This window comes from Antechinus flavipes, chromosome 4 (assembly GCF_016432865.1).
Source record: "Antechinus flavipes isolate AdamAnt ecotype Samford, QLD, Australia chromosome 4, AdamAnt_v2, whole genome shotgun sequence".
In the NCBI taxonomy this organism is placed as follows: Eukaryota; Metazoa; Chordata; class Mammalia; order Dasyuromorphia; family Dasyuridae; genus Antechinus; species Antechinus flavipes.
The window spans coordinates 72,484,062-72,498,920 of NC_067401.1; the positions used below are offsets into that span (position 1 = coordinate 72,484,062).

Genomic DNA, 14,859 nt, shown 5'->3' on the forward strand with positions numbered 1-14,859 from the left:
GGATTTGGTAGAGAGCAGGCTTTGAGTTAGAAAGACACACATGGCATATGCTGCTTGTGCGACCCTGGGCAAGTCAGCTTCTTAGTGCCCCAGGTGGGTCCTAAGACTTTAAGTCTTTAAAGTCTTTCAGTCTTTAAGACTTTAAGTTAGGTATGGCTAGTTCTTTGAATCAATGAAATCATAGATCTGGATGGAAAAAAATTGCAACCCATGTAGAAATACTTACACAAGAGGCCCAAAACAACCAAGGAAATGAAAATATGAAGCAGGAGGGTGGTGATGAATCGGAAGGTGAACATCATGGTCAGAGACAAAGCTGCAAAATCAAGGGAAGAAATCACAGGTGCCAACAATGAGGAGAAAGCAGCTGATGCGCTAGGACCAGGAGCTTTACATATTCTGTAAAATCTCTGAACATTGCTAAATGGAGATCATAAGAACAGCCCAGCATTGTGAAGGGAGAGTGATCAATCAAAATAGACAATGATTAAACATCTACTATGTGCCACGCACTGTGCTGAGTGCTTAGCTGAATGAAGTCTGACCTACTCAGGAAAATGAGTCATTCATTAATTATTTGGAAATGGCAGGATTTTGTTGGATTATAAGATTATAAGTAAGATTTGCTAGATCCTGGAGAGCAGAGTCTGTGTCACATTGCTCTTTAGGTCCCGAGGGTTCATAGCACCTCAAACACAGAATTATTACGACTATGAAGAAATATTTACAAAGCGTCAAATCCCAAAAGTGATTTTGCCTTCAATCCTAAAATGACTGATCTGCAACCTGATATTTATGAATTCTTTTTGTCTCAATGGGAATGGAGGGATGATGGAGTGGGGATTAAATGAAATTTTTGCTCCAATTTGTTGTAAGTTTGCCAATTAAACATGAAGAGGAAAATGTAAATTACTGAAAGGCAGAGGTTATTTCCTTTTTATCTTTGTGATTTCATGTTACATATGATTTCATGTTGTTATCTGGTACATTGTAGACTTTAATAAATGGTTACTGAAATTAATGGAAGATCTTTTCCCTACTGCTTCCTGAGGTTGTAGCCCTTTCTAGTCTGTAATCACCTTGACTTTTTGGTCTTATTTTATTACTACTCTTTCTTCCTACACCCCCATCAATTCAGTCAACTCTCCCCCTGCAAACATACATGCACATTGAGGTATGTGCTCTTCTTGGTCTTCCTTTATATCTGGAGTGCCCCTCTCTGCATTCTCACCGTGGAACTCATCTTCATCCCTTAAAGACCCACACCAATAGTACCTCTTCCAAAGAGTCTCCTTTAACCTCCTCCTCCCATGTTGCCAACAATATCCCTCCTCAGCTTCATAGAGTACTAGGTTTAGCAACTCTCTTTTTCTTAATTCTCTCTCTCTCTTTCTCTCTCTAGTATTTTTTCTAATTACCTGTAAAAGATACATATATATTTTGCTGAGGCAATTAGGGTTAAGTGACTTACCCAGGGCCACACAACTAGGAAGTGTTAAGTGTCTGAAGTCAGATTTGAACTCAAGTCCTCCTGACTTCAGGGCTAGTTCTCTATCTACTGCACTACCTAGCTGCCCCCTCAAAGCATATTTTCAATTTTTTTTCATGATTTGCTGTTTCTTATTTCACAACATGACTAATACAGAAATAAGTTTTACATAATTGCATATATATAATCTATATTTCAAATTGTTTACTGTCTCAGGAAAGGGTGAGGGAGAAAATTTGTAACTAAAATTTTTATTTTAAAAATAAAATTTAAAAATTATCTTGGGGCAGCTAGGTTGTGCAGTGGATAGAGCACCAGCTCTAAAATCAGGAGGACCTGAGTCCAAATCTAGCTTCAGACACTTAACACTTCCTAGCTGTGTGACCCTGGGCAAGTCATTTAACCCCAACCACCTCAGCAAAAAATAAATAATTAATAAAGAAAAGAAAATATGCTTCAAGCTGCATTCTGAGTCTATCAGTTCTTTCTCTGGATGAGAATAGCATTTTCCATCAGCAGACTTTTGGAATTGTCTTAGATCACTGTATCACTGAGAAGTGCTAAGTTATTCGTAATTGAATGTTATACAATGTTACTATTACTGTGTATAATGTTCTCTTGGTTCTGCTCATTTCGCTTTGTTTAGTAACTTTCTGAAGCATTTCTCAGGAAATGTTGTGAATTATTACGGCTATATACACAGATGACTTTTCCCCTTACTTGATATATATGGCCCGTGAGGGCAGTAGAGGCTCATTATAGGACTATATCTTGGAATCAGGAGTTTGAAGCCTATCTATGACACTTTCTAATAGTGTGATCCTGGGTCAATTACTTAACCAAAAGTAATCGTAAAATGAGGTAAAAAATAATGCCTGCCTCATAGGGTTATTGAAAGGCTCTAATGAAGAATAGATGGGATCACAGGATTCAGAGGTTCTTCTAATCCCCTCATTTGACAGATGAAGAAACTGAGGCTTTGGGAGGCAGTAAGCTTTGAGGGTTCTCTAACTCCAGCCCAGTGTTCGCTTTGTAAATCGAAGGTACGGTATACATTTTGTTTCATCTATCCTCATCGTCATGTCTGATGGTAATTCTGTACCTCCTTCAGTACCTCCCATAGTACTGGGAGTAGAGGAGACATTTAGTAAATGTTTGCTGAGCTGCTCTTTAGCTAAATGTGTGAAGGACCCTGGATTGTTATGACTTTAGATGTTAGGATTTTTGACATTTTTCAAATATTTCAGTGAAAAACTTAGTCCCCAGTCTTGATAGTTGGGGGAAAGTAAATAACGAGCCTTCACTCTTAGTGGCACAAGAAGAATACAGGCTAAATGATGACGCTGATTTCTATTTGGCTAAGCCAGATGGTAAGCATGCTCATAGGACAGGACCTAGTTCAGTTCTAGGCTCACAGAGTCTCACCATGCCCTTGCCAAAAGGAATCAAAAAAAAGAAAATTACCTAAGGCGAGGATACACAGGCTGAGCACTGTATTTCTTCCTGACATGATTCCGCTTAGGATTCGATGGAGGGTGTCCACATCATTGATCAGAACTGATGCAAAGAGGGAGTAGCATTCAGGAGTTTGAGGGATGCAGCGATTGAACAAGGGAAAAGATTTGCTAAAAATAAAAAATAGGATGGGTGGCAATGCTGTTATAAGTCCTTTTAGCTAATACGCAAACACACACACAAGAGCTATAGTAATTATGGATAATAAATAACATTTATAGAGAACTTTCTATATGATAGGCATTATATGTTAAGTACTATACAAAAATTACCTCATTTGGTTTTCACAATTGTGGGAAGTAGGTGCTATAACTATTCCCATTTTATAGTTGAGGAAACTAAGGCAAACAGAATTAAAGTGAATTATCCAGGTTGATAGTCTCTGAGGCTGTATTTGAACTCTGGTATTGTTGACTGCAGATCCAGCATTCTGTCTATTATGGCAATACCAGATTCTACTCCACCCTCTACTCCTAATTTCCAACTTCTCATTTCTAAAATATCCTTAATCATCACAGTGACCTTGCTCAGCTACACTGAACCTCTAATATTCTAGATGTCATGGAACCCAGGTAAGCTGATAGTAAATATTAATTGATATTGAAAGTATATCTTTTGATAACAACAATGATTTTTTTTCTTTTCTGTCACAAACCTGCCTATTTGTGTAGTCAGCTTCTTATAAGGAAGCTTCCTTTACCTATGCAGATGATGACCTCCTCCGTTGTCTTAAAAGTTGCCTGGGGAGCAGCTAATTAGTGTAGTAGATAGAGCACCATCCCTGAAGTCAGAGGACCTGAGTTCAAATCTAGCCTCAGACACTTAACACTTCCTAGCTGTGTGACCCTGGGCAAGTTATTTAACCCCAATTGCCTCAGCAAAAAAAAAAAAAAAAAAAAAAAAGTTAACTGGGACACAGAGGTAAAGTGACTTTCTAGGACTGGCTTTTGGCTTTCTTTGTATCCCTACTCTCTCTCTCTCCTTGTGCTGAGACAATTGAGGTAAAGTGATTGTCCAGGTCACACAGTTAGGAAGTATTAAGTGTCTGAGGCTGGATTTGAACTCAGGTTCTTCCTGACTTCAAGGTGGTGCTCTATCCACTGCACTAACTAGCTACCCTTGCTATTTCATTCTCAAACAGATTAAGACAATCAGAGATTAAGTGACTTGTCCAGGATTACAGAGCTAGGAAGTGTCTGAGATCAGATTTAAATTGAGGTTTTCCTGACTAGATCTGGTAAGCTTTCCATTGAAGCTCCCTAGCTGAGTCAACTCATAGGAGTTGCTTAATAAATGCTTATTGTCTGACTGACTTGCTCAGGGTATCACTTCTGAGTCTGGTACTAAGGTCTTCCGACTTTTTTAAGTGTAACCTCTTCCCAATATATCCTAGCCCTTTGTAATCCTCCTAGGCAACAATCATTTATTACAAGTTTTCATGATTGAAATCGTGTTTCTTGGGAAGTTGGTGGAAGTGGCAGGAGATGAGTTGGTGGCAATGGTAGAACACAATGAAATTATAGATCAGAGTATATTAACAAGACTGCTGGTCTCATTTGGTCTTCTGAAGAGGAGAAAGGAAGGGACTGGAGAACATTGCCACGAGAGAGATAATACCTTCTCATAAAAGGTTCAACTGAAGACATTAATGATGTTTTGCCTAAGAAGTCTCATTGAGGCCAAGGCAGCATCCTCAAGTACCTGAAGAGCTCTCATACATTTAATTTGGCACTAAAGAGCAAAAGTAGAACTCAGGAGTAATGGTTGCAGAGAAGATGATTTAGGTTTTATATAAAGCACTTCCTAACAATCTGAACCATCTTAGAGAAGAACAGGCTGCCTCCAGAGGAAGTTGGCTGAAACTCACTGGGGAGCTCCAAGCAGAGCCTTGGTCAAGGGAAGGTCAAGGGAAGTTACAGAAGAGTAACTTCTGTTTCCTGTCCTCAGAATCAGAGATAAGAATACATGGAAGTTCCCTCTGCTCTTCTAGCTGACATCTGCAGAGGGCAGTAATTTCTCATCTTTCTGCATTGAATGTCTGCTGTTACCACCTAGAAACAGCAGTACTGACATTTATATAATGCCTTAAAAACTGTAAATCATTTTATATAGACCATTTGAGCCTCACAAACAATATCATCGAGGCGGTCAATCGAAAGTATCATTACCTCCATTCTACAAAAGAAGAAACAGAGGCAGAGAAGCAAGGTAATGTGAGATTTGAACCTGGTTCCTCCTGGTTCTAAGTTCAGGACTCTGTTCTTACTACCATGAAGAAAAGAATAGAAGGCAATTGCCATAGCCCCATTCCCTCACTGGGACTGGGACTGTAGTAGGAGGGGAGAGTGTAATAGTCCCATTTGGAACTATTAGTCTCCTTCAACATAAGATTCTTCTACTCAGTCATTACACTAAGCTTCCTGGCTCTAGACCCAGCCTAGTCCATCTCCAGGGATATGCCAGATAGAGATAGAAAACAAAAGAACTGCTCCTGGAGAAAAGGGAATCAGGGATTTCTTTCCTCATATGACCTTCCTGACTATCAGTACTATTAACTTTGGTCCTCTGTTGATAAGCAAGTCACATCGCGTGGAACGTCCCTCATCCTTTGTTTCCCAGAATTTTCATTTCCCGCTGCCCATTCTCTCTGTGGTTTGGAGTTGATGGCTGCTAATGCAAGTATCTTTTTCTCCTGTTGCCAGTAATCTTGGCACTGTCCAGCCATCATCCTGTAGCTTTCCTTCTTTTTAGTGCCAAATTCCTAGGGAGAGAAATTTCCTCTACTTCCTCCATACTCACTTCTTAACCTTTTGGTTTCTGAGTCAATAATCTACTGAAATTGCTTTTTCCAAAGCTACTAACACACTCTCTCCCCTGCCTTTTTGTTGCATTATTAAAATTTATTTAAATGCTTTTTGTACCATAATTTTCCCCTTGCAAATTGAACCTTTCCTTCAAACAAAGAAAAGCATGAAGGCAAAATCAGCTAATATGATGACAATATCTAATTGTGAATTCTGTACTTCTAATTCCCCATCTATCTACTGCAGGGAGGAAGACATATTTCATCAGTTCTCCAGAGCTGAGACTATCTATAAAATTCATTAGTTTTTAGTGTTATGATTAATATACGCATTGTATACATTGTTCTCATAGTTATACTTTCTTTACTTTGCAATAGATCATACAAGTCTCTGAATTCCCTAATTTTCTATAGAAAAATAATCCCGTTACATTCACGTACTCCATTAAGCTAGCCACTCCTCAACTGATAACACTTAATTTGTTTCCATTTTTTGCTACCACAAAGTAGGCTTTCAATATTTTGTTATATATAGAATCTTTATGTCCTTGAACTTCCTAGAGATATGCACTATATTGGCAATGATCTCTTAATTGCTAAATCCAAAATCTTTTTCTCGATGCTCATTCTCCTTGATCTCTCCATTGCTTTTGATATCATTAACTATCCCCTTCCTTTTGGATTCTCTCTCCTCCTTTGTGTTCCAGGACACTGTTTCTCCTGATTCTTCTCCTCCCTAGTTCACAGTTCATTCTAAGCTCTGTTTGCTCATTCTTTCTGCTCTACTGAGCATAGGTATCTTCCAGCATTATCTCAGTAGTATGATTCTTTTCTTTCTCTATAATCTCTACCATGGTGATGTCATCTAACCCCTAAATTACCACCTCTAAGCAGATGATTTCCAGGTTATTGTCCTTCATTACTAATTGTCTGCTGGACATCTCCAACTTGGATATCCCATCGGCATCTCAAACTCAATATATCCCAAAGTAAACTCAGTTTCTTTTCCCCAAACTTGCCCTTCTTCTAAACTTCTGTTTCTGTTGAGGGCACCACATTCTTCCTAGTTTGTAACTTTAGAATTTTTTACTTGTCCTGTTCTCTTATGTTTGGCTAATTCGTCAGCAAGTCCACAACTCCGATCCATCTCTCCTCACACAATTACCACACTGTTTTGAGTCCATATTATTTTATACCTGGATTATTACCATGGCCTCCTAATTTTGACCTGTAGGCTTATCCATCCTCAAACCATTCTTCACATGGCTGTGAGAGTGATATTCCTAAAGCACATGTCATGACATGTCACACCGTTCTCTCTCTTTAATAAACTCCTCATGGTCAACCTTCCATTTCCCGTGTAGTTGGAGCCATCCCATTATCTAACAAAGCACATTAATATATTCTCTTGTCTGATTCTGCCTAGCTACATGTGTGGTTCGGCAATAGGATATTTTGGAGATGATGAACACTGTGGTTGCTTCTAGTCATGAGGCGACCCATTGCTGCTATTCTGGTAAGTCATAGTAAGCCTTGAGTGCTCCCTTGGTCATTTTCCTTCCTTATGACAGTAGCCACGGGCAATGCTATGCCAGTTAAAAGAGAAAGTTTCTGGCTGGCTATCTTGACTTTGACTTTTTAGGTAAACTGTAGGAGACTCTGGAGCTACTATGAGAGTACCCTGGAGGTAGAAGGGGAATCTTAATCAGTTCCTCCAGCATTCTTGAAGGGGATAAACACAGACAAGAAAGGCATATTTCTTTTCACCAGCAGAGTTGTAAGGACAGTGCTGAGTCAAGGTGAAGTGGGAAATAAATATCAATCAGCAGCACTGCAAATTGCTTTATATTTTGATTATAATAAGAGATTATAGCAATAGTTAGAAGTTTCTGAATCTGTTTCATTCTGTTCATTCATGCTTATGGAATGTCCTGTACTGAGCATTCCCCTTGTGTGAAGGAATAAATTATTTGTCCCACAACTGATTCATATTATACACTGGATTCCTTTGTAAGTTCTTACTTTAAGGAGACCTAGATATGAGCCATCACCCAAGTCTGAAGCAATTTTTGCCTAGAGTGTTGGAATGAGAGATTTAACAAGTTTAAGAATTTGAGAAAGGGATCTTAATCCTTTTAAGTGAAGATGTGCTTCTCCTAGGACTGAATTCAATCTAAACTGCATGCCTGGGTACAGAACAGGGAGTTGTATAAGGACCCCAGATTCTGCGATCTCAGTAGTGATGCCTCAGTACTAGTTTCACCTCTGTAGTTTCCAAAAGCTTCTCTCTGCTTAGCCAATACCTCATTACCTAGAATGCAATCCCTCTTCATATCTGCCATTCAGAATCCTTTCTTCCCTTCAAAGCTTGACTTTATGAAACCTTCCATGATTCTCCCAAATGTCAGAGCATTCTACTTCAAACAATCTTGCTTTTAGCTGGTATATGTGATATCTCCCCAGAGAAACTATAAGGTCCTTGAGGGCAGGGATTAATATGTTTTTGCCTTTGTATCTTCAAAGCCTTGCATACAGGAAATACTCATTAAGTATCTGATGAACTAAATTAGGAGCCTGTAACATACACAATTTAACATATAATCAATTAATGAATGAATTAGCAAGACAGTACTTGGAATAAATGATACTAAGGCCAGGCTCTTCCTATCTGCAAACTACTCAGTTTTGTTCTGTTCCGTGCAGCCACTCAAAAAAACCCAAGACACCAACTACTCTAACTCACTTGATCTTGAGCCTGGCCTGATCTCATTTTCATATTAAGCTAATTCACATTTCAAGGAGCACTGGAATATCTGCAAACCACTTTAGGATGCCATTTTCCATTATTTCATACATTTATTCTCCTTTCTCTCTTTTCTACCTCATTCTCAGTTATAACTTCACCACTAACTATATCACTCTTCTACTTATCTGACCTCTTTTCTCTCTCCTAACAAATCAATCCTCTCTTCTTTCTTTCTTTCTTTCTCTTTCCTTCTCTTCCTCTTCTCTCTCTCTCTCTCTCTCTCTCTCTCTCTCTCTCTCTCTCTCTCTCTCTCCTCCATCCTATTCAACATCACAGAAAGACCACTCAACATAACTGTGATCTGCAAATATGGCCAATGAGTTCATTTTTTTTTGCTTGACTTTATTCATATTATAAAGGAGGATATCTTTTTGGAGGACATAGTAATCAGAGAAAGGGAGAGAGGGAGTGGGTATTCCCCCCAAAAGGGATCAATGAAACATTTTTAAAATTCACATTAGATAAAAAGAAGTACAAGTTCACTGAGCAATTTTGTCACTATCTTGAAAAATTATATATATGCATATGTAAACATTTCATAGAGGAGAAGGACTGATCCTGTGATTTCCCTAACAGAGGAAATTCTTGAATTGGGAAACCTCCTCTACCAATGAAGATCAGAAACTCTGCTTCAACTTACAGTCTTAAGGCACTACTGCAGCACTGAGAAAATGCTTAGAGGGATGTCAAAACATAGTATATGCATGAGTGTGCACATATCTGTCTATGTGTATTGTAAGATTCAAAAAGACTGAAGAATTAAGAAATCAGGATGTTTGAGAGAGCATCATCACCAATACTGAAGTGCCTTCATTAAAGACAGGAGTTGGGGAAGAGAAAAAGACAGCTAGATAGGAATGAACTCTTTAAGAAAACAGGAATAACTTGGAGGCTAGGAGAGAACAAACAACAATGTCAACAGCTAGCATTTGTAGAGTGCTGTAAGGTTTATAATGTGCTTTACAAATAGTATCTCATTTGTTTCTCACAAACAATTTTGGGAAGTAGGTATTATTATTAGATCCATTTTTCAGATGAGGAAACTGAGGCAGCTAAAGGTTAAGTGACTAGCTCAGGGTCACATGGCTAGAAAGTATCTGAAGCTGTTTGAACTACGAATTTCCTGATTCCATGTCCAGTGCTCTATCTACTATGTCCCCTTACTGCCTCCAAGATGTGGCTTGGGTAATATATTTTAATGGAGTGAAATTTGCAGAATTTGCTGAATGATAGCAGCAAAAGTTGAATGGGGAGATTGCATTGAGGAAAGAGGAGTACTTTGACTCCCCTCCAGGTTCAATATTCTCTCGGCTGCTGGGATAACCTTCCTTTCTTTAGGTTCCACCAGTGTTATTTAACTTTAGAAAAGACTTTTTAGTTTCCTGAAAAGAAGGATTGGTCTTTCTTCTGTAATCCCCTCCTGCAAGAGTGCAGGGACTAATGACAAAGCTCTGCAAGGGAAGGAAGTTGGTAATCATGGCTGTGAGTCTGGGAAGAAAAAAGTTGAAATGCTGTTGTTAAATGAAATTTGGGGGCAATGAGAGATGGATAAGGAAAGCAGAAATTGCTGTACGTAGCTCTGGGCACAAGGGGGGTTTTCTATTTTCTTCTCTAGAACTTAATACCCCTTTCATATATATCTTTAACTGTGTAATGTTAGCAGATTGTTTGGGCATTAGGTTTTTTGGAGTTTTTTATGGTTGTTTTCTTTTCTCTGTGAAGCCTCCCTTATTTTCCCATTATTAGAGCTTTTTTCTTCCTCAGTTTCCTCTGTACCATACTTATTTGTGTCTATGCTGTATTCCTCAGTAGAATATAAGCTCCTTGAAGGTAGGAACCCTATCATCTCTGTCTTTGTATCCAAGTAGCACGAGAAATTTTCAGTTTGGGCATTCTGTGCCCAATGATGACTGAAGTCCATTTATGACTTAATAGATAAAAGACCTAAGGAGAATGACACAGTGTATCTTTGGAACAACCCTGAACAGAATTATCTGGTGGGATTCCTTGCTACTTGGTACTGCCACTTTCTATACGCTAGATTTTCTGGGATATACTTGTCTGCAGAGTCCCTGAAGGACCCAGATATATGCAAGTCCTGTTTGTCACATATGCCATGGGGGTCAACATCTATAAAGTCCTAACTCAGAGAGTCATGATTGACCCTTTTTTATGTACCTGTCCCCCCCCCCCATGACTTGGAAGGAGTTGGAACCCAGCAGTACTGGTAGCGCCTACAAAACCCAGAACCTTTGGAAGCATTGGAAGCTAGATAGGAGCATGAAACTGAAAGAAAGTTGGGTGGTCAGATATGTTTCCAAGGAAAGCACCACTGACCCTTCTCCAGACATGAATGTCTTGCCAGAAGAGGAGTTGGAGGGAAGGATACAGAGAAAACACTTCTTTTTCAGAAAAAGCAAGAAATGGAAGATGTTATCTTCTTATCTTTGCTGGACCAATTCCTTGAATCCCACCCTCACAATTAGTTTCCTTGATTCTTACCCTTGATTTTTCTACACAAGGGTAGCTGACGAATGCTCAACTGTCTGCCAAATTCTGTCCCCACTATTCCCAGCACAAATCAATGGCTGAACTAAATGCCCTGGACACATTAAAAAACAACTTCCTAGTGATTATTTGGTAACAAAATGTCCCTAAACAAAAAAAGGTTTCAAGAGTAGACAGAGGCACCTAAAAATTAAATAACTTGCCAAAGTTCTATCCATTGCACTGAATTCTCATAGGACTTCTCATAGGACTGCCCTGATTATAGCAAGTACTTATTAACTTAAGTTATTGTATATTTAAAATTGAAAGTCCAACACAGTACTGGGTAGGTTAAGATGGGAAAAGAGAGGCACTGGGCTCTTGTATTATCTACTGAGCCATGCTTCCATTACTGAGCAAAGTGATTTTGTGCCTCTACAAACGTGGAGGGTGTCCTTGATACTCAGACATTGCTGGAAAGGGTGGATCAGCCATCCCAGTGACCGATAAAAAAAAAAAAAGTAAACAATTGGCTTAGTCAGAGAGAGGTATTTGGAAAATGTCCTTTGGTGCCACAGCCAAATGTCTCAAATTTAATAGTCTTCTGGGCTTGCCAGTGTTAGGCCAGGATAAGATTTTTGCCTCTCAGAAAAAGGAAAAAACACCTTAGCAGCACAACCCGAAATAAAATATCCTACTCCACCTGCCTATAAAAGGGGATAGAATTATGGAGATAATCTTAGTCCCCTTCAGCTCAAGAAATGTCAGTCATTGAAGAGGGAGAAATGGATTTGTTCATCTTGGTCTTCCTTTAAAGAGCCAGCATTAGATGAGTGTTTACAGGAGAGCAATGATATCATGGCATAGCTGCAATTCATGATATAACATTTATTTTTAACCAGCGTGGGATTAGAGGGATAATTCATTCTTCTGGTATAATTATCCATCTGAACTTTAACTATTAGTTTTGCTTTGAATTAAAAATATACAGCAGAAAAAAGCTTTATGAATACACATTACAGGTCACAGTGGAGAGAATGCTCAAAGGCGTATGTCTGAATTCCACATCACATACTTACTAGGCTGAGAGATGCTGGGCAAGTCACCTTATTTCTTTGAGTCTCAGTTTTCTCATCTGCAAAATGGGCATAGCAACTAGCTCACAAGGTTGTTGTTGAGATCAAATGAGATAACATTAAGTACTTTTGCAAACATTAAAATACTATGCAGATGACAGTTATCACAACTCAGTAGGAAAAGAGAAAGTAAGCCAAAAGCAATTTCCCATAACTTTCTTATAAGTTACAAAACAAATTCTGATCTGTATTTCATGGAAGTTATTGACTGGAATCTCACAGTTCAGTCCCTTTTCTGTGACTCTTTGTGATCCCATGTGGGGTTTTCTTGGTAAAGATAACACAGTGGTTTGTCATTTGCTTCTCCTGCTCATTTTTACAGAGTTACTGGAAACTGAGGCAAACAGGGTTAAGTGAGTTGCCCAGAGTCACACAGGTAGTGTCTGAGGTCACATTTAAATACAGGTCCTCCTCACTCCAGTCCTGATGCCCTATTCACTGCACACTTAGCTGCCCTCTGAGATATCTCTAGGCTGAAGAAATCATAAGACCAGTCAAAGAAAGGAGAGCCCCAACCAGCAGGATTTTAGGAAGACTTTGTTGAAGAACCAAGGCAAACACATTTATCACTTATCATTGACTTGTTTTTGTTCTACTCTCTTAAACGCTAATAATGATTTTTGTTAAGAGTTCATTCCTTCTTTCTGTGTTCTTGTTTTGTAGTTTTTGGTGATAATTATTAAGTTTACATTAAAACAAATGAAATTTAAAAAACCCAGGGGCACTGCCCCAAATCTTCCTGTGGCATTCAAATCCCATGTTCAGTGAGAAGAGCAAGTTCAGTTAGCCCTGGTTACATTCCAACTTTAAAAAGCCCATACTCCTTTAACTGCTTCACTAGTTTCAAGTAGTACTCATTGTATTTCTCTGTCTTCAGCTGTTGTATAACTTAGATGTGAGTTATTAAAACATTTGCTATTTTCTTCCCCAGCATGGCTATATTTCACCAACGTATGTTTGACATCTCAGAGGAGACTCAGAGGAGAAGACATTCCTGAGGAAGGGAGTGGATTGCTTTCCTCTCCAACAGTTCTCCTTGTCTCTCAGATTTACTGAGGACAAATGGCACTGACTCTAGAAGAAATAGCACAAGGACAACTCCAGATATCTTTGATCTCCAATTCTATGACTGAATGCCTATGAGGTGCTTGATCTTGTCATTTCTTATCTTTAAAGTATCAATATTTCTCAGGTGCTTTACACAAAGAGAATGCAGAGACACTTTTAGCTCTACGGGTAAGAGGCATAGGATTGCTGCTCAAGGTGCAAAGGATAAAATCAGAATGGAAGAAGAAAGAACTATTCAACTTAAATTTTTCATTTTGTTCTGAGAACATGAATAACTAGGGATTGAAAATGGAAAAATAAAAGTAGCTAAAAGAGGGTCAAAATCCAAAATGAGCAGGGAGATAATAAGAAAAGACCTAACTATCTTTGATGACTTCAAGGTTACAAGCAAATCATTAATATATCTCCATGGATTTCAAAAGCTGGCAGATGAGATTACTGAACTAGTGAAACTGATCTTTGAAAAATTATAAAAATTGTTTTTTGGTTTGGTGGTCGCAATACAAATGTAAAGAGATATGCATAGATCTGTCTGTACTGAAAAACAAGGGGTACTAATAAAGCTTTTTTTTTTTTTTAAAGAAAGGAATATTATAGAAAGTGGAAGAAGTATCAGAGAACTGAAAAGGCAAATAGCTCAGTTTTCAAAAAAGAGAATAAGATCTTTACACTATAGACCAGTGAGCTTGAATTTGATTCCAGATAAAATTTATAAAATACTATTAAAGAGATAATTAGTGAACATCTAGAAAAGGAAGCAATAATATAAAGAGTCAGCAGGATTTTCATGGAGAATGTTACTTGATTAGTAGATTAAGGGAATATTGTTGACATAGTTCAACTAGGTTTTAGTGAAGCATTTGGAATTGAGAGGCAAGGTGACATAGTAAGGTGGTCTCAAAATCAGGGAGATCTGGATCCAGATATATATGGATGATCATACAATCCTGGGCAAATCATTTAATCTCTTAGTGCTCTAAGAAACTTCCTAAGAATCTAAATTGTAGAGAAGGTACTGACCTGCACTGGTACATTTCTTTTTTGGAAAAATATCAACAAAAACACAGATCCAGGTCCTTTCACTGACAAAAGCTATTCTTATGGATAAGATGAAGAGATATACAGGTCTAGGTGAAGTGGCAAAAATCTTTAAGGAAGGAGCCCATGAGAGATAAGTCAAAGCATTATCAGCACCTTGATTGCCATCTCTCCTCAGACTCTGGTAGAGGCAGCCCAGGATTCTGAATCAAAATGCCTTGGGAATAATGTTTTTAAATGACAAGACCTACGTTGAGCCTAGCCCCTCAACACCCATCACTGAGAAAAGAAACTATTATAAAGATAGGGCTTACTTTCCTTATTACCCACTGCCTTCAAAAAGGTATTTAAGTATATAGTAGCACCCTCTAGAGCACTAGTCCTACTTCCACCCCAGCTCTCCTAATCATTACTCAGGGAAGGAACTCCGAAGCTGTTCTGTAACCAACATTACAAGGGACAGATTGGTTGAACAATGTAACAGAATAATTTCAGAACTTTCACAGTGTGATTTATG

The 14,859-nt window shown here is 38.5% G+C and overlaps 1 protein-coding gene across 2 annotated transcripts in view; it reads right to left on the reverse strand.

Annotated features, from left to right (window-relative positions):
- Positions 1-14,859, reverse strand: part of SLC44A3 (solute carrier family 44 member 3) — a 98,119-nt gene that overhangs the window by 67,693 nt on the left and 15,567 nt on the right. For both annotated transcript variants that reach the window (XM_051993302.1, XM_051993304.1), the window contains exons 6-7: positions 2,954-3,114; positions 227-316 (exon numbers count right to left, since the gene is read on the reverse strand). In XM_051993302.1, coding sequence (XP_051849262.1) covers positions 227-316; positions 2,954-3,114 — 251 coding nt within the window. The remainder of the gene's footprint in view (positions 1-226; positions 317-2,953; positions 3,115-14,859) is intronic.